This window comes from Lynx canadensis, chromosome B2, assembly GCF_007474595.2.
Source record: "Lynx canadensis isolate LIC74 chromosome B2, mLynCan4.pri.v2, whole genome shotgun sequence".
Taxonomy (NCBI): Eukaryota; Metazoa; Chordata; class Mammalia; order Carnivora; family Felidae; genus Lynx; species Lynx canadensis.
This window is the reverse complement of record NC_044307.1, coordinates 134,632,373-134,653,943: the sequence shown is the minus strand read 5'-3', so window position 1 is coordinate 134,653,943 and position 21,571 is coordinate 134,632,373. Positions and strand designations below refer to the sequence as shown.

At 42.8% G+C, this 21,571-nt stretch overlaps 1 protein-coding gene across 4 annotated transcripts in view; it reads right to left on the bottom strand.

The window, feature by feature from the left end:
• Window positions 1-1,044: 1,044 nt before the first annotated feature.
• Window positions 1,045-21,571, bottom strand: part of SASH1 (SAM and SH3 domain containing 1) — a 195,437-nt gene continuing 174,910 nt past the window's right edge. For all 4 annotated transcript variants that reach the window (XM_030316548.1, XM_030316551.1, XM_030316549.1 and 1 more), the window contains 4 exons: window positions 21,379-21,492; window positions 7,451-8,559; window positions 6,036-6,167; window positions 1,045-4,429 (listed from right to left, as the gene is read on the bottom strand). In XM_030316548.1, coding sequence (XP_030172408.1) covers window positions 4,166-4,429; window positions 6,036-6,167; window positions 7,451-8,559; window positions 21,379-21,492 — 1,619 coding nt within the window. In that variant the 3' untranslated portion in view covers window positions 1,045-4,165. The remainder of the gene's footprint in view (window positions 4,430-6,035; window positions 6,168-7,450; window positions 8,560-21,378; window positions 21,493-21,571) is intronic.

Genomic DNA, 21,571 nt, shown 5'->3' with positions numbered 1-21,571 from the left:
AGCTCTTTAAAAAAAAAAAAATGTTTATTTTTGAGGGGGAGGGAGAGGCAGAGCAAGAGGGAGACACAGAATTCGAAGCAGGGTCCAGGCTCTGAGCTGTCAGCACAGAGCCCGAGGCGGAGCTCAAACCCACAAACTGTGAGATCATGACCTGAGCTGAAGTCGGATACTTAACTGAGTGAGCCACCCAGGCGCCCTCTAACAGCTTTTTTATAACAGCAAGATATTGTCCTTTCACAGAGTAGTGATTAAATTATTGGCATAACAGTATTATGTGGTCTTTAAGAGAATGGTGGGGTATTGACATGGAAAGATCTCCAACATACATTGAATGTAAAATCACGGTAAGGAAGTGTGAAGAATATAAGGTCATTCCTGTATGGAAAAATACATAGGCAGTTGTATTTGTAAATGTGTGGGCATTTCTGAAAAGATATGCACACACCGGTTATACGACTTACCTGCAAGGACGGAGATAGTGGCTGGGAGGAAAGGAGTGGGCGCTTTTTGTTTTTGTTTTTTTTTTTTAATCTCAAGTACGGGTATCACCTATTCAAAATTTTATTACAAACAATGTCCTCCTAATAAAAAAAAAGTTTTTATATCAATTGTGATACACCAATTTGAAACATGATTTTTGTCAGGTCAATTTCTGGAATATCCATCCGAACCTAGATTTTTTTTTTCCTCCCTCAATGAAAGATTTGGGTTCTGTTACCACTTAGCTGTGTGATATTGGATGAGTCAACCACCTACGTGGACTCACTCTTCATTTGAAAATGATGGGCTTAGACTGTAGATGCCTTCAAAATTCTTTCTGGTCTAAGATGCTGTGGTTCTGGGATTTGATTATGCAATATTTGGGAGAGGCAGTACGTTAGCATATTGCAAAGAGAATGAGTGTGTGTGAGTTTTGTGATGTGGCAGAATTAATTGTATACAATTGTTTTTACAATAGAGTTCATTCTTACACCACACTTTTGTAAATTACCTTTCATTTCTACTCCGTTCATCTTTGAAATACCCAAGGAACAACAAGAGAGGCATAGTCAACTGACGAAATTTATTTATTTTTCCTAGGTACATAAGATGACATAATTATAGACAAGTTTGATACATAGGAAAACCTTTCTGTCCACCTTTCTCTTTGCTAAATGAATCATCACAATAGTTTTTACAATTTTTAAAACAATACACAGCTTTCCTGGGCTGAAGCAATCGCAAGGACATATCGGTACTGGTATATTACAGCTACTTACAATGTTTAAGAACAGCAATGGAGAAAAATAAGTTATTTAAATATTGATTTCATATACAGAAAGTGCAATGTTGTTAGTTGTTATATAACTTGCTTGACAGTTTCTTGCATTTCTCTATCAATTTAAAATCAAGGTAACTTGGACTCAGACTACTATATTTTCTGAAAATAATACAGTACACACAATGCAGCATTGACTTGGTGAACTGATTTCTTTTGCTGCAGTTATGAAAGCAAATTTTGCTATGTCAGGAACTGGTTTGCAATAGACTAGTAATTTCCAATTTCCCCCACACTGGGGATCAGGACAGAGAAAAGGGCTGCTAAGAGAAGGCCATGAAAATGTATCTGCTTCCTGGTTATCTGGGAATGTAAATAGTGGTTGGGGCTGGCCGCATTTCCTTCTAGACAGCTTTACAGTAAAAATTACACACAACGGATGTGTAGCTACCTGAGCCAAATTGCCTTTCCAGGTTTCTTTTGTGCTTTCCAAAGACGACACTTTAAACCCTTCCTCAACATTCTGTACCAAGTGCAATTGATTAAAACCGGATATTGCTGGCGCCTAACACCTACCTACCTGTCTTCTGACACGCGGTCCCTAAACCACCTTAGTCAAATGTCACACACAAACATTCAGGCTTTTCTAGGATCAAATTAAAAGTTTAAAGCAAAAGACCAAACAAATACTAACAATAACAAAAAAAAAATTTTTTTTAAAAGCACGATAAAGTAAAAATCTCAGACCCCTCAGGTTAGGAAGATCTTCCCACTGAAAATCATTCATGGTCCCTGAATTTGATTTTTCTACGCAAAGGCAATGATTTCCAAAGAAGAATGACAAAAATAGGGTTTGGCATTTTCAAGAACTCCAGAACATTCCCTTTTCTGGTGCCACTTTTACTTAAATGAAAATCTGACACTGAAAATGAACTAACACTGGGAAATTCACAGATGACCCCCTCCTCCTCTGTTATCTGTTGTGTGACTTGTGTGTGGTCGGCTTACACTACGAGCAGGATCTCAGAATGTCATGCCGAGGCTCCGTGTCCCTGCACCTGTCTCCACCACAGCACAAGCGCTACAGTTCGGCGGTATAGTCACATTCCACGTGGGCTGTGTGCACAACCCGAGATGGCAAAAATGGGCTGTTTTTCAGATCTCGGTAGAAAGTTGGCAGCTTTTAGCTTTTTATTCTGCATTTCCACAACTTTTTCACATGGCGTCTTATAGAAGGTGAATACTATTGAAGAAACGTATTTTTTTTAAATGTATACCAAAGCGTGAAAAAAATATATAACCTGAGAACATCCTTTTCCTCAGAAACACGGATCCAAGTACATAGAGCAAATGCTGAAGATGGCTTTGTAATGAGTGAAGTTACTCCCCCCCCCCCCTTGAGGGGAATCATTTTAACGAGGAGATGAAATGTTTAAGAGCTTTTGATCAAGGCTTTGTCTTCAAAGTGTTTGTTGTCAATGATCACATTCAATGCTTAGAATAGTTCTCATGACTAAGAATGTAGAGGAAATTCATTTAGGAAGCGACGGAAACCTTAATTTAGTTGCCTAAATTTCTGTGTGCTAGAAAAGTCAGACACCAGACTAAAAGAGAATGGTAAATGCTCTAATCAGTAGGAAAACAACTGAAAATGGCAAATACTTAATACATGGCTAACGTGCTTTGTCTGGCTCCAGAATGAACTATTATCTGGATTAAAAGAATGATCTCAATAAAGGGAGGAAAACAGTACCTTAATTATAAAAGTGGAAAAAAAAAAACTTTAAAAATCTCTTATAAACTACTTCCCTTTTAAAAGCATCTTTCTGAAATATTCGACCTACGTGGCTTTGCAAAGGTGACCTGTTAGCTGATGAGTGAATTCTGGAATGGTCGTGGTCGGGAGTCAAAGTCAATACTGCAGCACGGTGACCAACATCGTAAACAAAACAAAACTGATTTAAAATGAAGGTAGTTTCTATACACACGCGCTCACACATGGACACACATGCATGCACGCTCACATACACACCTGATCTGTGAGTTTCAGATAGCTTTTTACTGGATTTGTGGTTAGTTTAAAAACTGAAAGCCAACATGAAGTTTGTGCCTGACAAACACCCCTACAAATTAAGCCATGTTAGAGTGAGGCAATTAGAAAAGCCCTTTTTTTTCTTTTCTTTCTTTTTTTTTTTCTTTTCTTTTTTTTTTTTTTTTTTTTCTGAAAACATCTCTGGTATGTTAGATGGCAGTCTAGGCTGAAGATCTGGAACTATGGTTACAGGGTGGTGAACACCAGATAACTGCTTAAAAGCTTATATTAAGGCAAATAAAAGCTGATTGCTAGAAAGCAATTATTAAAATGTCTCTTGTTTACTTAAAGGAGAATAGGACTTTTTTTTTTTTTTTTCCTAATGCAGCCAGATTTTCTTACTTTTGAATAAACAAGCATAGTCAATGGCGTACAGTAACTCCTGGGTCTGTTACTTTGGCCTGGCCAATACCCGCCTGCCCTCAGGCATCCCGCAGGGTGACAGACAGCAAGGCAAGGGCATTCTCAGAAACGACAGCGGCTGCCCCCTCCCTCTGCCAGCACACCAAGACAGACTGGAGGCACAGCATGGGCGGCGAGCTGGCATCCTGGTTCTTTTGTGTTCTGAAAATAAAAGTTAGTGCTTGTCTTTTCTTTGGGGGAGTCAAAGAGAACCACACCAATTTCCTCGAGGGGGGCTCTTCTGGAGAAGAGAGGGTCATCAGTCCCGTGCCGAGGTTTCGTGCTCCGGTCGGCCTTACACCGGGCCTTTCTTCTGGATCTGGTCTGCAGGTCTCAAGGAGGAGGGATTGCATTAGCATCCTAAGCACAGTGAAAGGGTGGCTCTTGTCCGGGGAGCTCCATGATGGGCCTGGCTACATGGCCTCGGGGCCTGGTGGCAGTTTGAAGAGTCTGGCTGCAGACACAAGCTTGCTTATGTGTCTCTCCTCTGTGATGCCGGCCTCCTGAAGGCAAGTGTGGGACAGAGAAGGCACTTGGCCCAATGTGCTGAACCCGGCTTCAGTGAGGGCGCTGGTATACATGGGCAGACCGATGGAAACCAGCCAATCTGACACAGACGAGACACATCCGGGAGAGAGGGGCTTTCTACAGATTTCTGTGAGTCCACCACTTGGGATCTGGATAAAGAAAGAAAGCAATTTTATAAAGACTTGACACAGGCTACTGGAGGGCTCTTATATACCTAAAAGGAACACTACTGAAATACTGCACTGCTAGATTATTACAAAGTGATCCTGCTGTGAGGTGTCGAAGACCCAAGAGTAGCATCGAGAATTCTTTCTCAGCTTCTCGAAGGTGAGATCTGTCTTCAAAGAAGTGTTTGAGGTTCTACAAAGTATTTGGAATTAGATCTAACCCTAATTAACCTAATGTCCAAGTCTCCGATTTGTAAGCATTTCTATACCCTGCTATTTTGTCTTCTGGTGATAAGCTCTTCAGTGAAATCTCTAGGTGAATAAAGAGGCAGGCCTGTGTGGTAGTGTGGCAAGTAAGATACTCAGTGGGTACAGTTTTGTTTTGTTTTGTGTTTTTAAGAGCGCATGAGCAGGGGAGAGGGCCAGAGGGAGGGAGAGAATCTCAAGCAGGCTCCATGCTCAGTGCAGAGCCTGATGTGGGGCTCAATCCCACAACCCTGGGATCACGATCTGAGCCAAAATTATGGGTCAGATAGGGAACTGACTGAGCCACACAGGCGCCCAGGTAGAGATTTTATAAAACAGATGTTCCATGGTATTTTGAATCTACGTTAACCAGAAAATTAGATACATCATTAGTGTAGTTCTAAAAAACATAAAATGCAATAATACCAAGTGTTGGCTAGGGCAGGGAAATGGACATTTACAATTGACTTCTGGGAAGACCAAGTGCTACATCTTTTAGGAAGGCAGTTTTCTGACAAATGTGCAAATGCTTGAGATTTTGTGCAGGCTTCTACAAGCAAATCCTCTTGAAGGAATATATACTCAAATTGACCTTGAGAGTCTACAAAGACTTATTATATATTAAGGGTGTTGTTTGCTAAGTTATTTAATAAGTTGGGGAAAATTTAATTGTTGCAACCATTTGGGATTGGCTGAATGAGGGCACATTTACCTACTAGAACGTTTTGACATATTGATAATATAAAAGAATGTTTAGTAACAGATTCATGATCTGAGAACTGAACATCAGGTTTCAGAACTACATATTTACTATTGTATGTGCAGAGAAATAGCTAGACAGACTTTTAAAAACTTTTTCAGGGGTGCTAGGCAGCTCAGTCAGTTAAGCGTCTGATTTCAGCTCAGGTCATGATCTCACGGTTCGTGGGATCAAGCCCCACATCGGACTCTGCACTCGGCTCGGGATCATCTCTCTCCCTTTCTGTCCGCCCCTCCCCTATTTGCAAGGGTGAGCTCTCTCTCTCTCTCTCTCTCACTTGCTCTCTATCTCAAAATAGAAATAGATACAAATAGATAGTTAGAAATAGATATAAATTTAAAGACCTAAAAAAATAACTTTCATAGTTCTGGGATTATGGCCAATTTTCATTTTTTTTCTTTCCAAAACTGTATTTTGAAAACTTTACAGGCTGAATATTGCTTTCCCTCCAGGTGTCTCCTTTTGATAGCTGGAGGGAACCCTGGGCTACTCCGTGGCGGCCAGCACGCGCATCCCGAAGCGCCCTAACTCTGTGGACTCCCAAAGTTGAGCGAGGGGAGACCCCGGGTGCCGGCTGCTCACCGCCATGCGGTGCTGCTTCCGAAGCAGCTTCACGCGGATCTGGTCCATGTTGGTGGCAACTTCCCTCTCGGGCTGATCCAAGTCCTCTGCATATCGCTGCACCAGGGCTTCGGGAATCCCACAGCGGCCGTGCTGTGAGGGAGAGCAGAAATGTGGCGTCACGGGTGGCAACGAATTTCTTCTTCGACAGCAGCAAACACAAGACAAGGTAGGCTAAGACACCTACGGCTACTGGGATGTGTCACCAAAAGTGTTCACTTGAAGTGCATAGACTGAGAATCATGATGGGTGTTAGAACATGTTTACATCTTGATCTTTCGGGTACTGATGAGCTCTGAGGAAAAGGTTTTGAAACCTAAGAACATAATCGTCTTGTATCAGTTGGACCAGTGACCTCACCTCACTGTACTGGATCATTTTGCACCACATGCACTATTTCCTAAATGACAGGGGAAACGGGCAGACTTGTGCCCTACGGCAGGTAGTCTCGCGTTTGCAGCCCGTTTATTTTATACCGCCAATCCCTAGGCGTGTACTGTAGACTCAAATTCTCACTCCTTTCTGTTCTAAGGGGTTTTTATTCACTAAATGTCGAGGAGGAGGAGGAAGATCATACTGTAAGGCATTTGTGGTGAAAAGAAGTTTATAACAAGGCCTCCCAGGGATGTACTCTAACAAAATGTGCATTTCTAGGAATAATGTACAGCTATATCTATCATCATTGGTCTCCGAAATCGTTTTGGTATTGGTAGATCTACTCTTTCTTTCTTCTTTTCTTTCTTTTTTTTTTTTTTTCCAAATGAGCAACGTGCTTTCAATGAAAGGAGTTTAAATGAGTTTTCTCAGTGCTTTTGGTACAGCAGGATATTTCATATAATCATTCCTCCTCTGTTAACTATACAGGTAACTGTACAATATAATTACATCTGAAAAGGGTTCTACAATTTTCAGTGTGCTCACATTTATTTGCTCCTAATAGTCCCTGTAGAAAAGGTAGTTACGCAGGTTATTATGAATCTCATTTTACAGACAGGAAATGAAGTGGGTACGTGTTCACGTCTAAAAAGATACACGTTCAGTAAGACCCAGAGACTGCACTTCAGGTCTGTCCACTAAAGCAGCCCTTTCTGGAACCAGTTCTAGTGTTCCTCGATAGTTGTTCCTGCAAAAATCTAGCCGCCAAAAATCGAAACCAAGCAAAAGGAGGGAAGGGAAGAGAGAAGAAAGGTCCGAGGCCGTGTTTGCGTCGGCTCCGTTTGGCGCATCGCCTGGCGGCAGAGGGGCCCCGCTCGGGCCCACGCACCCCCGCGGCGAGCACGGCCCCTGCCACCAGGCCGGCGTCAGGGGCAGCTGTGGTGCTCCTCTTACCTGGCTGCCTGACTTAAAACAGCAGAGGCCCGTGAGGCCTCGGGTACCTTATCAGAGTACGGCTCCTCAGTGAGATCAATGCCTTCAGCTCGCAACTTGTTCTCAGTGAGCGTTTCCAGGTCCACTCCCCGGGCGCAGGAGGTCTTTCTGGTCAGAGCCGGGCCCAGCTTCACGCCATGCTCCTGGAGGCTGGCGCTCTCCGGGAGCTCTGAGAGCCAGGGCGGCGGCCTCGAGCTGGGTGGGCTGCTGGGCTCCTGTGCCGAGGGAGGCCTAGGAGCCTGAGGTGAGTGACAGTCACTGGGGCTGCCTTTTTTAGCGGGCAGGCTTGGTGCGTCGGGACCGGGAGGGCCGGGGTGGAGTCCGTTGGCCAGGCGTTCTCGGCTTTTCTTGGCGGGAACAGGTGGAGGCTGGGAGGGATGTCTGGCCTGCGTTCTTGCCTCGGGGCCCCTCTGCTCGGCATCTAGGCCTTCTTTGGTGCCCGCGGGATGATGCGTTCCTTCAGACTCGAGTCCTTTCCTGTGACCCTCGAGAGGTGTCCTTGTTAAACCGTGTTTAACTCCAGGAGGCTGAGCATCATAGTTTTTGGGCAAACACGGAGGAGGTGATGTGCCACGGGAGGAGGCTGCTATGGAACCATCTAGTTTCTTAGCTGTCTTCTGAGGTTCAGAAAATCTCTTGCTTTGGGTCAGTAGCAGTGCATTGTCAACAGCAGGATCTCGTTTGGGGCTTTGAACCTTTGTGATGGAGGGGGTTGTCTTTTGTGGCACTTGTGGTACAATCTGAGGGGAGGGTTCTGTCACCTCGCCGGGCACATCCTTCTCAGCAGCAGGCTCTCCTTGAAGGTCGTCCAGGGAATGGGATCTGGGCCAAGTTTCCACGGGCTGGGGGCCCTCCAGGGTCTCACAGCTCCGACAGATGGAAACGGGCAGGCTTCTTCGGTTTTTGTTCAGACCAGTCACACATGGCTGGTCACAGCACTTGGAGGTGTGAGGGGCGAGACCGCTGCCCAGCCTGCCTTCCTCCCCGGGCTTCAGCGCATCCCCGGACTTTGTTAAAGGCAGGGTTGGGTAGTTGCCCAGCTGATTCCTGTTGAAGGACTTAAAGCTGGACTCCACTGACGACTTGACAGAGAGAAGGCCGGTCTTCCGAGTCTTGCCTGTGAGACAAGGGAATATTTTACAATCGTTTTAAAAAAAACCAGTCAAACTCGGGTAAAGTTGTGCTGACATAACTGAAATCCCCATGTCCTGTCTCCCTGTTGAATTATACTAAGGATATGAGATCACCACTTAGGACTTTGGGTGATATAGGGTTATTATGGCCCCATTTTTATTTTTAGAAAGAAGTTTTAGACTTATTAATGGACTCGTGGAGACCGAAACTAAATGTTAGGAGGGAAAAAAATAGGCTGTGTCAGACAGTAAAATCAATCTAGGCCTCATGTTTGTTCCTAGCTGCGGTCAGTGTAAAAGAAGGTTGATTGTCTGTACCCCACTTAGAAACCACAGGATGGGATTTCTGTTTCGGGAGGAAAGCTTCCTAAGGCCAGGGTTGCAAAGGGCTGCTAGACTGAATTCTATAAATGGTGCCCCCTAAGGTTCGCTGGTGACCAGGGAATTCTCAAAGTGCACTTTCCCCTAAGCACTCCCCTCTGACTGGTTTGTTCGCGTGCGCGAGCTATGTATCCGGTATCCTGTGTGTGAACAGTCAACCAAACTTGGCACAAATAAGCAAAGAAGCTTAAAAAAAAATAAGTAAAGAAGCTTGTGTGAGTATTTTGCTTGCAATGATCTGTAAAACACTGATACAGTTCTAATTTCAAATGGAAGCAACAGCCCTGATTAAAATCAGTTGCCAGGCTTATAATTTAACTATCAGTCAGACATCATCTAATTTGACAACTGTTAATTGATATCAACTGCTAGTGTTGCTTGATGAGCTTCACTGAGAATTTACTATCTGTGGTCAGGCCCTGTGCTAAATCGTTTTCATCAGTACTTTTAACACCACCCCTCCCGCCCTGCCCCGCCCCAATTAGGTGTCCTTTGCTATATTTTGGTTAATACTGTGTTTGATGTATGTGTGCTTTGACACTGGGCTGAGATGCCTGAGGGGAATACCCAGATGATCCTAGTATTTCAGGCTGACAGAAAAAGATAAAAATTTTAAACCCATGTCACATTTGGAAGGGACAAAGAAATGGCTGGCTGTAATCGTCAAAAGACGACTATGTTCTAACAAAAAGCTTTCTTCCCAGTCTATTGTTTCAATAGACGTTTCTAATAAAATATTTTAATTTAGAATTTTGACCTCTCCCGCTTAAGCAGTCTCAGCCTTTCGATAAGCAGCAAGGAGAGGGGCGCCTGGGTGGCTCAGTCGGTTAAGACTTCGGCTCAGGTCATGATCTCGCAGTCTGTGAATTCGAGCCCCATGTCGGGCTCTGTGCTGACAGCTCAGAGCCTGGAGCCTGTTTCAGATTCTGTGTCTCCCTCTCTCTCTGACCCTCCCCCATTCATGCTCTGTCTCTCTCTGTCTCAAAAATAAATAAACATTAAAAAAAATTTTTTTAAATAAAAAATAAAGCAGCAAGGAGAAATCGGGGCAGATGGATTCAGGTGGGTACAAGAAACACATTCTCTGATAAAACCTCCGTGTGCATGCTGTACAAGTGAGGGAAAAGGGACAAGAAGAAAAGGCCAGCACACTGTGATGATTACTACTGGTTTGGCCATTATCAGCAGTGAAAACCAGATTCCTTCCAGGATTTCAGTTTTCTAACTGCAAACTGATAATAGTAAATGGATGATGTCAGGCAGAACTCCAGCACTAAGACTGATGGATAAGAACAGGAGCTGTCTCAATAAGACTTATAATGGTCCCATCCTTTTAAATCAGATACAAATCAACAGGGGAAGTATTTTGCAGTTGGCAAAACAGAGGCATGGTCAAATGGCACCTTATGCATAATGTGAGGGCTTTGACCCCATCCACCTGTGTGTTAGCAACATGCTAAGCACTAGAAGTCATTATTTCATTGTTACATGGAGATTGTTAGCTCAGTGTTACTCCTGAATATGCTGAATATCACGGATAAAATTGAAAAGGGAAATACTTCTTCAGAAAGCATATCCTGCTAAACATGAAGTGTAAAAATCAGTTAAAACTGAAAAATTCTTAAAACTATTTTAGTATATGCGGTGCCTGGGTGGCTCAGTCAGTTATCGTCCAACTCTTGATTTCCGCTGAGGTCATGATCCCAGGGTCATGGGATCGAGTCCCGTATCGGGCTCTGTGCTGATCATGGAGCCTGCTTGGGATTCTCTCTCTCCCTCTCCCCCTCCCCTACTCACTTGCACACACACACTCTCTTAAAAAACAAAACAAAACCCGAAACCAAAAAAAAAAAAAGTTTTAGTATAAATTTTAGAAATAAGGCTTTCCTTCCCTCTAACTGTTAATATAAATTATATGTGTAAATTACACTTCCACACATTCTACTTCTGTTGGAAAGATCCCTGAATTCACCTGGAGTGAAGTTTGCCAGTGTCTACACTGGCAGGTAACATCCGATTCTTTTAAGCATTAAGTCTGCCGATGTTATCTGTGAAATCCTTACCATCCAAAGCAGTTCGGAGAATTAATTTCCTGAAAACGTCTGGATGTGGAAAGGTCATTAACAGGAGAGAAAAACCTTCAGGAACCACAGGAGGACGTAGGTGTTTGTTGGAACTCCGGAGTCACTGTGCTCCAGCACTCCAGCTGAGCAGTGCAAGCACAGTGAACACACAGTGTTCTAGTAGTTTCAGGTATACAATGATTTACCGATTGCATACATTTCTCAGGGCTCATCAAGTGTGTTCTTAATCCCCTTTATCTATTTTACCCCCCACCCACCTCCCCGCTGTCCTCTGGATCTGTCCCTTGGTTCGTTTTGTTTCTTAAATTCCACATATGAGTGAAATCATACGGTATTTGTCTTTTCTCTGATTTATTTCACTGGCATCATACACTCTAGATCCATTCGTGATGTGCAAGTGGCAAGATTTTTTTCTTTTTTATGGCTGAGTAATATTGCGTTGTGCATACATACCACATCTTCTTTATCCATCTATCAGGGGACATGGGTCGCTTCCTTATCTTGGCTATTGTAAATAATGCTGCAATAAACGGGAGTACGTGTATCTTTTCAAATGAGCGTTTTCACTTTCTTGGGTAAATACCCAGTGGTGAAATTACTGGATCCTATGCTAATTCTATTTTTAATTTTTTGAGAAACCTCCATACTGTTTCCCACAGTGACTGTACCCGTCTCTATTCCCACCAACAGTATGCAGCTTCCTTTTTCTCCCCATCCTTGCCAGCACTTATTTCTTGTCTTTTTGATCGTAGCCATTCTGACAGGTGTAAATTGGGATCTCGTGATTTTGACTTGTATTTTCCTGATTAGTGATGTTGAGCATCTTTTCATGTGTCTGTTGGCCAACCAGATGTCTTTTTAGAAAATGTCTATTTAGGGGCTCTCTGCCCATTATTTTTTTGGTGTTGAGTGAAGTTTGGTGTTTCTAGATTTTGGATTTTAACCCCTAATTGGATATATCATCTGCAAATATCTTCTACCATTCTGCCTTTTGTTGATGGTTTCCCTTATTGTGTAAAAGAATTTTATTTTGGTATAGTCTTAATAGTTTAATTTTGCTTTTGTTTGCCTTGCCTCAGGAGACCTATCTAGAAAAATATTTCTACGGCCACTGGCAGAGAACTTACTGTCTGTGCTTTCTTTGAGGAATTTTATAGTTTCAGGTCTCATGTTATTTTTGTATATGTATAAGAACGTGGTCTAGTTTCATTCTTTTGCACACAGCTGTCCAGTTTTCCCAACACCATTTGTTGAAGAGACAGTCTTTTCCCCATTATATATTCTTGCTTCCTTTGTAGATTAATTGACCGTAAAAGTGTGGGTTTACTTCTGGCTTTCTATTCTGTTCCATTAATCAATGGGTCTATTTTGTGCCATAATGTTTTGATTACTACAGCTTTGTAGTGTATCTGAAATCTATGATTGTGATACCTCCAGCTTTGTTGTTCTTTTCCAATATTGCTTTGCCTATTCAGGGTATTTTGTAGTCCCATACAAATCTTAGGATTATTCCATTTTCTGTGAGAAATGTGGTTGGTATTTTGATAGGGATTGCATTAACTCTCTAGACCACTTGGGTAGTATGGGCATTTTAACAATACTGGTTCTTCGAATCCATGAGCTTTTTTGTTTCTGTCCTCTTCAATTTCTTTCGTTAGCGTGTTACAGTTTTTGGCGTCCAGATCTTTCACCTCCTTGGTCAAGTTTATTCCTAAGTATTTTATTATTTTTGGTTGTTATTCTTTCTGCAATTTCATTATTAGCATATAGAAATGCAACGGATTTCTGTTTATTGATTTTGTATCCTGCAACTTTACTGCATTCATTTATCAGCTCTAGGATTTGGGTGGCGCCTTTAGGGTTTTCTATATATAGTATCATGTCATCTGCAAATAATTAAAGTTTGATTCTTCCTTTCCACTTCAGATGCCTTTTATTTCTTGTCTGATTGTTGTGGCTAGGAATAAAAGTGATGAATAAAAGTGGCAAAGAATGGACATCTTTGTTTTGTTACTGATCTTAGAGGAAAAGCTGTCCATTTTTCACCATAGAGTATGTTGTTAGCTGTGGGTTATTCATATATGGTCTTTTGTTGAGGTATGTTCTCTCTAAATCTACTCTGTTGAGAGTTTTTGCCATGAATAGTCTGTCAAATGCTTTTTTTTTTTTTGCATCTATTGAGATGATCATATGGTTTTTATCCTTTCTTTTGTTAACATATCACACTGATTTGCAAATACTGAACCACCCTTTTATCCCTGGAGTACATCCCACTTGATTGTGGTGAATGATTTTTTTAATGTATTGTTAGATTCAGTTTGCTAATATTGTATTAGGGATTTTTGCATCCATGTGCATCAGATATTGGCCTGTAGCTTTCTTTTTCAGTAATGTTATCATCTGGCTTTGGTATCGTGGTAATGCCCTTGTAGAATGAATTTGGAAGCTTTCTTCCTCTTTTGTTCTTTGGAATAGTTTGAGAAGAATAGGTCTTAACTCTTCTTTAAATGTTTGGTAGAATTCACCTGTGAAGCCATCTGGTCCTGGACTCTTGTTGTTGTTGCTGCTGCTGTCTTGTTTGTTTTTTACTGATTCGGTGTCCTTGCTAGTGGCATTGTTGGTGTTATAGTGGTGAGCAAAATTGCCTTCCAATTTCATTGTTAGTAAGTGGTCTGTTCAAATTTTCTTTTTCTTCCTGATATAGTCTTGGAAGGCTAGATTTCTAGGAATTTACCCATTTCTTTTAGGTTGTCCAATTTGTTGGCATATAATTTTTCGTAATATTCTCTTAGCCTTTTTATTTCTGTGGTGTCAGTTATTTCTCCTTCATTTGATTTGAGTCCTTTCTCTTTTTTTGAGGAATCTGGCTAAAGGTTTATCAATTTTGTTGATTTTTTTCAAAGAACCAGCTCCTGATTTCATCTGTTCCATTTTTTTAGTCTCTATTTCATCTATTTCTGCTCTAATCTTTATTATTTCCTTCCTCTACTGGGTTTGGGCTTTTTTCTTTTCTAGCTCCTTTAGACATAAGGTTAGGTTGTTGGAGATTTTTCATGCTTCTTGAGGTAGGCTTCTATTGCTGTAAACTCCCCTCCTAGAACAGCTTTTGCTGCATCCCAAAGACTTTGGATCATTGCGTTTTCATTTTCATTGGTCTCCCTGTATTTGTTGATTTTGTCTTTGATGTCTTGGCTGACCCATTCATTGTTTAATAGCATGTTATTTAACCTCCATGTATTTGTGCTCTTATCAGATTTTTTTCTTGTGGTTGATTTCTAGTTTCATACCTTTGTGGCTGGAAAAGATGCCTGTTGTCATTTCGGTCTTTTTGAATTTGTTGAGACTTGTTCTGTGGCCTAACATGTGATCTGTTCTGGAGAACATTGCATGTGCACTTGAATTTATATCGTTTTTAGATGGAATGTTCTGAATATATCTATTAGGTTCATCTGATCCAATGTGTCATTCAAAGTCTGTTTCCTTGCTGATTTTCAACTGGATGACCTGTCCATTGATGTGAGTGTTCAGGTTCCCTACTATCATTGTATTACTGCCAATTTCTTCCTTTGTATTTGTTAATACTGCTTTATACATTTAGGTGCTTTCATGTTGGGTGCATAAATATTTACAATTGTTGTATCCTCTTACTGAATTGTTCCCTTTATCATTATGTAGTGTTCTTCATTGTCTTGTTACACTGGTTGTTCTAAAGTGTATTTGGTCCAGTATAAATACTGCTACCCCAGTTTTCTTTTCCCTTCCATTTGTATGGTAAATGTTTTTCTACCCCTTCACTTTCACTCTGTGTGGGTCTTTAGGCCTGAAGTGAGTCTCTTGTAGGCAGCATCTAACAGATTTGGAGCATTTAGTCCGTTAACATTCAAAGTAATAATTGATAAGTATGTACTTATTGACATTTTACTTGTTTTACAGTTGTTTTAGTTCTTCTCTGTGTTTCCTTTCTTGGCATGCTGTCTTCTTTTGTGGTTTGATAGCTTTCTCTTAGTGATATGCCTGGATTCCTTTCTCTTTATTTTTACATATCTATTACAGGTCTTTGATTTGTGGTTACCATTAGTTTGATAAATAACTTCCCATGCATATAGCAGTCTATATTAAGTTGATGGTCCCTTAAGTTTGAAACCATTCTAAAGACACTAAATTTTTACTCCCCCTGCCTACCACGCTCTCATATTTTATGTATGATGTCATACTTGACTGATTTTTTATAGATATAACTGATCTTACTACCTCCTTACTGGTATTTTAGTGATTGAACTTTTATGTTTGTATTTACCTGTGAAATTTTTTCCTTTCATAATTTTCGTACTCTTGATTATGGTGTTTCATTTCCACTCAAAAAATTCTCTTCAATGTTTTTTTGTAAGGCTAGTTTAATGATGATGAATTCCTTTAACCCTTATATGGGAAACTATCTCTCCTTCTATTCTGAATAATAGCCTTGCTGGGTAGAGTATTCTTGGTTGCAGGTTTTTTGTTTTGTTTTTCTTTCAGCACTTTGAGTATATCATGCCACTTCCTTCTAGCCTGCAATGTTTGTGCTGAAATATCAGCTGATACACACCCTTATGGGGATTTGCTTGTATGTAACTGTTCTCTCTTGCTGCTTTAAAAATTCTTTGTCACCACTTTTTGCCAATTACTCTGTCTTGGTGTGGACCTCCTTGGACTGATTTTACTGGGGGCTTTTTCTGCCTCCTGGATGTGGATGTCTGCGTCCTTGTCCAGAGTAGGGAAGTTTTCAGCTATTCTACCTGATTATGTCACTGAGTTCCCTTAACCTGTTCTCATTTTTTCTTTCTGATGTTCAGCCTGGTTGCTTTCCTATCCTCTGTCTTCCAGCTCACTGATCCATTCTTCTGCCTTCTCTAATCTGATTTCCTCTAGTGTATTTTTAATTTCAATTATTGAGTTCGTCTCCGATTAGTTCTTTTTTATATTATCTTTGCTGAAGGTCTCCCTGAGATCCTCCACTCTTCTCAAATTCAGTATGTATCTTTTTAACCATTACTTTGAATTCTCCATCAGGCATATTGCTTATCTGTTTCATTTGGCTCTTTGGCTGTGGTTTTGTCCTGCTCTTTCACTTGGGACATACTCTTCTGTCTCATTTTGTCTAACTCTGCATTTGTTTCTAAATATTAGGAAAGTCATTTATTTACATCTCCTGATTTTGAAAGTAGTGGCCTTACGAAGAAGAGGTCCTGTGGTATTCTGTAGCCCAATGTCCCCTGCTTATCACAACCAGGAGCTTCAGGGGTGTCTCCTGTGTGTGCTGCGTGTGCCCTACTGTTGTACTGGGCTTCATTTATCTTCAGTTGGTCCACTTTGCCTGTTGTGGGCTGGGTTTGGTCCCTGTGCTAAGAGGTCTGGGTGGTCATGGGCTCACAGTTGGGTGGTGTTGTCAATCAGACCGGATGCCTGCCCTCAGCCTATTTGCAAGGGGTGCCGTCACACTCAAGTGCAGGGTGTTGTCCCGAGAAGCTTTTGTTGGTGGGCGGGGCTGGAGTCAGGCCAGATGCCAGGGCTGCAGGTGCCCTGATCGGCAGAGCACTCACTCTGCACTGCCAGTGACAAAGTTTGGCTGCCAGGGCATGTGGTTATCTTCCCCTCTCTATAGGCTGGGAGTCACTTTGAAGAGGCAGCAATCCCTGCCAGGGCTGCTTATAGGATGCGACCTGGCGAGAGCTGCTTTGGAAGGAGTCGTGCCAGCTGAGGTGGTGTGAACGGGGCGAGGACATGGGGGCAGGGTGCATGGTGTTACCAAGGGAGGTGGAGAGTGTCCCCCTGTTTCCTGCAGGTGGTCCAGGGATCTACATGGTGGGGATGGGGGCAATAGCACCAGTTCTTGGAGAAGTCTCCTAAAGACCCCTGCCTCTCCAGTACCCATTCTGAGATTAGTAAATAAATCTCCTGCACATATACGCCAGGTGCTTTTCAAACTGCTGCTTCTCTGCCATATCTTGGCAGGGCGGTTTGTCGTGCTGGCTCTTTAAGGGGACTATTTCCTGTCATCTTCGGCTCTCCTGGAGCTGAGCCACTGATTTTTTAAAGTACCTGGAATCGGGGCAACTGGGTGGCTCAGTCGGTTGAGCGTCGGACTTTGGCTCAGGTCATGATCTCGCAGTCAGTGAGTTCAAGCCCCGTGTCGGGCTCTGTGCCGTCAGCTCAGAGCCTGCTTTCGATTCTGTTGTCTCCCTCTTTCTCTGCCCCTCCCCCACTCACTCTCTGTCTCTTAAAAATAAGTATTAAAAAAAAAAGTGCCTGGAGTTAAGCCCAGCTGGTTATTAAAAACTCAAAGTTAAGCCCTGTTGTTTTTCGAAGCCAGATGGTGGAGACTCCTCTTCCTGCTGCAGATTCCCCATGTCTAGGGTGCCTGGTGTGCCGTCTGTTCTCCCTTCTCCAGTGCTTGTGTCTCTCGTTTGTGGTCAGTCTCACCAGGAGTTCAGTTCCAACCACGTCTTCACCCCTCCTACCTTTTTGATATGTCCTTCTCTCTGCAAAGGACTGGGAGGTCTGTTTTGCCAAATCTTTGGGTTGTTTTCTGGGGAGGATGCACAGATGTGGCTGTTACCTAGCTGTGTCCATGGGACAAGGTGAGCTTGGGCTCCTCCGACTCTGCTGTCTTCCCAGGAAGTCTGCCAGGTGGGTTTTCAGTCCAGGGGTTTAGGGAGAACCATTATCTTCCCACACTGATAAAACACTTTGGCAGAGTTCATGGGTCAGATTTTGAGGTCTCCAAAATGATCATTAGAAATGGGATTAGGGGGAGGTGACCTGCGCGCCTAGGGGCACACTTGGAGGTGACTGCTCTCGGGGTCAGGCAGGTGCAGCCGAGTACCTGAGAGTTTGAGTACCTCCTTGAAGTCTGCACCCTGCCTGCTTGCTCCCCCCACTCTCGTCCTGGTTTTGGAGCCCATAGTGGCTCTCAGACTGTTTTTTAAACTATAATCTACAGTAAGAAACACACTTCACGTTCATCCAGTGCACACAGACACATGCACACGCAGAGACATACACGCTGAACCAAGATTACAAGTAACAATATCAATCTTACCTTTGGAATGCACCCTGGTATTTTCTATTCTGTTTTACAAAACTGCTGTTTACGACCCTCTACACCGATTTTCCACCCCACTAATGAATTGCAACCTGCAGTTTAAAAAGCTTTGCTTCAGTAGGTGCTCAATATTTTAAAATGTGGGCTACTTGATGGAATTCCAGTGGCAGCTAAAACCTATCAACCCTGGGCATTTTTCACAATGGGGTTCATGTGTTCAACAGAAATTTAGGGCATCCTTTACTACTGTCTCTAATCTTGCTGTAATAGGAGTTTGGGGGCCACAACAGGAAATCAAGAGCCACCCATTGTAAAATGGAGGGCACCTGACCCCATTCCACTTATGACTCCTGTGAGAGACAAGTAAGCTTTCTGAAATTTCCTACTGATTGCTTCTCTGTTAGGACAGGGAGGAAACAAACAAGACATGTGGCCTTCAGATCACCGTCTCCCTCAGTAATTGCTCTGCACTCTGGCCATGCAGTGGAGGCGTTTATGATGCCACTGCTTTTGTGACCCTTCTGGATGGTCTACCTGGTAAATTGTTTTCCTTCAGGACCTAATAGCTCCCCATGCTCAAATGCTGGTTTTTACTGCAAAAAGAAAAGGGCGTAGGAGACACACAATTTAGGGCTTACAGCTGTAGGTATTTTGGATGCAATTTATTTGCCTCGCACGACAGTCAGGAGGAGGGGGACGGTAGAGACGAAGAGGTGACTGCTAACAGAATCACCCTTTCTCAGAAAATCGGACTTTTGAAATCGGGAATTTTCAATACAGGAGTATCCTTTTTAATGCAGCTTCATCCATAAAAGATGGATGCTGAAGTGTGGAGGGGGCTCGGACACAGTGAGGCCCGCAGACCTCCATGGACCAGCGCTTATGCATTTATCTCTGCACTGAATGAAAATATTTTCTTCGTGAGAACTAGAACAGAATGGTGCAGCTTGGTTGAAGATTTGAAGTAAAACAAAAAAAAAAGGGGGTGGGGGGAGGCGAATACTGTGTCCTTAAGTGGACAAGCAGGAAAGAGAGAAAAAGAAGTCACCTCTATTTTGAAAACATCGTTTTGGTTTGAGTTGTGGACTTCTGCCAGTTTTACACCTTGCTCACATACTGTTGTGCTGCTTTTCAAAGCGAAATTTATGGCCAATCTTGTTCCAAAACCTATCTACCGAACATCATCTATGAGCATATAATTATGACGGATACATTATAAGTAAACCACGGATTCAAACTGAGTTTGTCATTTGCGGTGGATATGGCACTCAGTACTCCAGTGAAGTGAAGGAAACAAACATATTCTCTAGTAGCTTCCAGTAAGTAGACCATGAGTAGACCTGGCCCAAGGACGTGAAGTTGGGAGACAGAACACTGAGCCCTAGTCATGCTCTCTGAGAGAAGGAAGCACCATATTAGATGTGGGCAGCTGGGTGATATCTAGCTGGCCTGAAGTTTTGAAATTTTTTTTTAATGTAAACAAAAATGTAATATTTTAAGATTTAATTCTGCATCCTGTATTCAGAGATCTAGCTTCCACAGAAATGAAGCAAAGACTGTTGGGATAAAGTCAGTCTTTTCACTTTTAGTATGAATTGAGATGTTTTCGTACTGTGATCTTTGATAAACCCCTGCCAGAATCTAGCTTTTCATCAAAGGAGTGACCACACCCGTGACCCACAAGTTGGCCCGCTTCACTGGGCAGATTCCAGATCCTGAGGGCCACCCCTGCTCAGGCTGTCTAGATAAGAAAAACTGAGGGGAGCGAAAACAACAATGCTGAAGGAACCCAACGCTCACGCCTTGGCTTTGCATCCTGGTCCCGCAAGGGCTCCTCAACATCCTTACACTGAAATAAGGGACAGATACGTGACCGTCCCAAACACTGGGATATTACCGCTCCTCAGAATAAACCAAAAGAAAAGCATAAAGAAGTTTCCCACCATGTGTGTTGCCTTTCTCCTGGTTTGAAAATGGGGGCGTCTATTTTAACCCAATCCACTGTTTTTGAAGGTAGTTATTATAACAAATGCAAACTAAATCCTTTCTGGCTTAAAGTTCAATGAAGCCCAGATACCACGGGCTGATGTATAATGACCGTAATGGAGTATGGGCTTAAAAATGCTTATAGGATTGGAAAATTAGGTCTAAAATACTGCCTACCATCGACAGACCCTCGTAATAGCCAGAGTGGTACCAGGTGAGAAAAGAACAAGGACTTCAGCTATCATTTAAAGTCTTCATCTATAAACTACGCATTGCAGGGGCGCCTGGCTGGATCAGTCGGTTAAACGTCCGACTTCAGCTCATGATCTCAAGTTCGTGAGTTCAAGCCCCACATTAGGCTCTGCGCTGACCGCTCAGAGCCTGCTTCAGATTCTAGGTCTCCATCTCTCTCTGCCCCCACCCCTTGCTTGTGCGGTCTTTCTCTCAAAAATAAACATTAAAAAAATAATAAAATAGGCAGTCCCGGGTTTGAGTGATGATTAGTAACTGCAAACCTAAGGACCCAGCCCACTACCAAGTTCATAGTCTGTGTTTCATAAACGCTAGGTATTAATATTACTTTAACTCTTAGAACAAAGAGAAACTCATTTACTAGTTCAGGGGTGAGGGGGCTCAGATGCATGAAGTCAAGTCTTTGGCTAAAAAATGCTGTAACCCCCAGAACTCCTCACCCCAAACCGCATGGCTCTTTCCCGATCCACACCGGGGCTGAGGCGCTAAGAGCTTCAGGGCCATGGGAAGTTGAAGATCCTTTCTCTGACACACACGTGTCTTCAACTTTCCACTTATGTGCTAAGTGGGATGGAAGAAGGAGACCACTATACTCCTTTCTCGAGAACATCAGTTGCCTGGTCTCAAGGGAGAGGTTCAGTCTTTTTAAGAATCTTAATTAAGTGCCAGTATCCCCCAAAGTATGGCTCAGGCTGCAGAGGAAAGGTAGTCCTAGGCCGAAGCATAGCTGTCCAGAAATGATCCAAAGGGCTGGCATATTAAGGTGCACTAGGGGCACCTGGGTGGCTCAGTCGGTGGGCATCTGACTTCAGCTCAGGTCATGATCTCACAGTGTGTGAATTCGAGCCCTGCGTCGAGCTCTGCGCTGACGCTCAGAGCCTGCTTCAGATTCTGTGCCTCCCTCTCTCTCTGCCCCTCCCCTGCTCATGCTCTGTCTCTACCTCAAAAATCTAAAAACATTAAAAAAATTTTTTTTAAAGATATTAAGGTGCACTCATAGTTATCCGTGTGGACATTACCATTTTCCAGGTTCTCGCTGCTCTCGTAGCACCCGGAGTCTCGTGGAGAGCATCCACTCAGGCCCTGGCTGTCGACAAGCAGCTTCTCCTGGGATCCCGACTGGTCGCTGTTACCTACGGAAGGTAAACACACAGCATGGAATCAGAGGGGAGTGAAAATCAAAGTCAACCAAATCCCGATTTTTATCCTGTT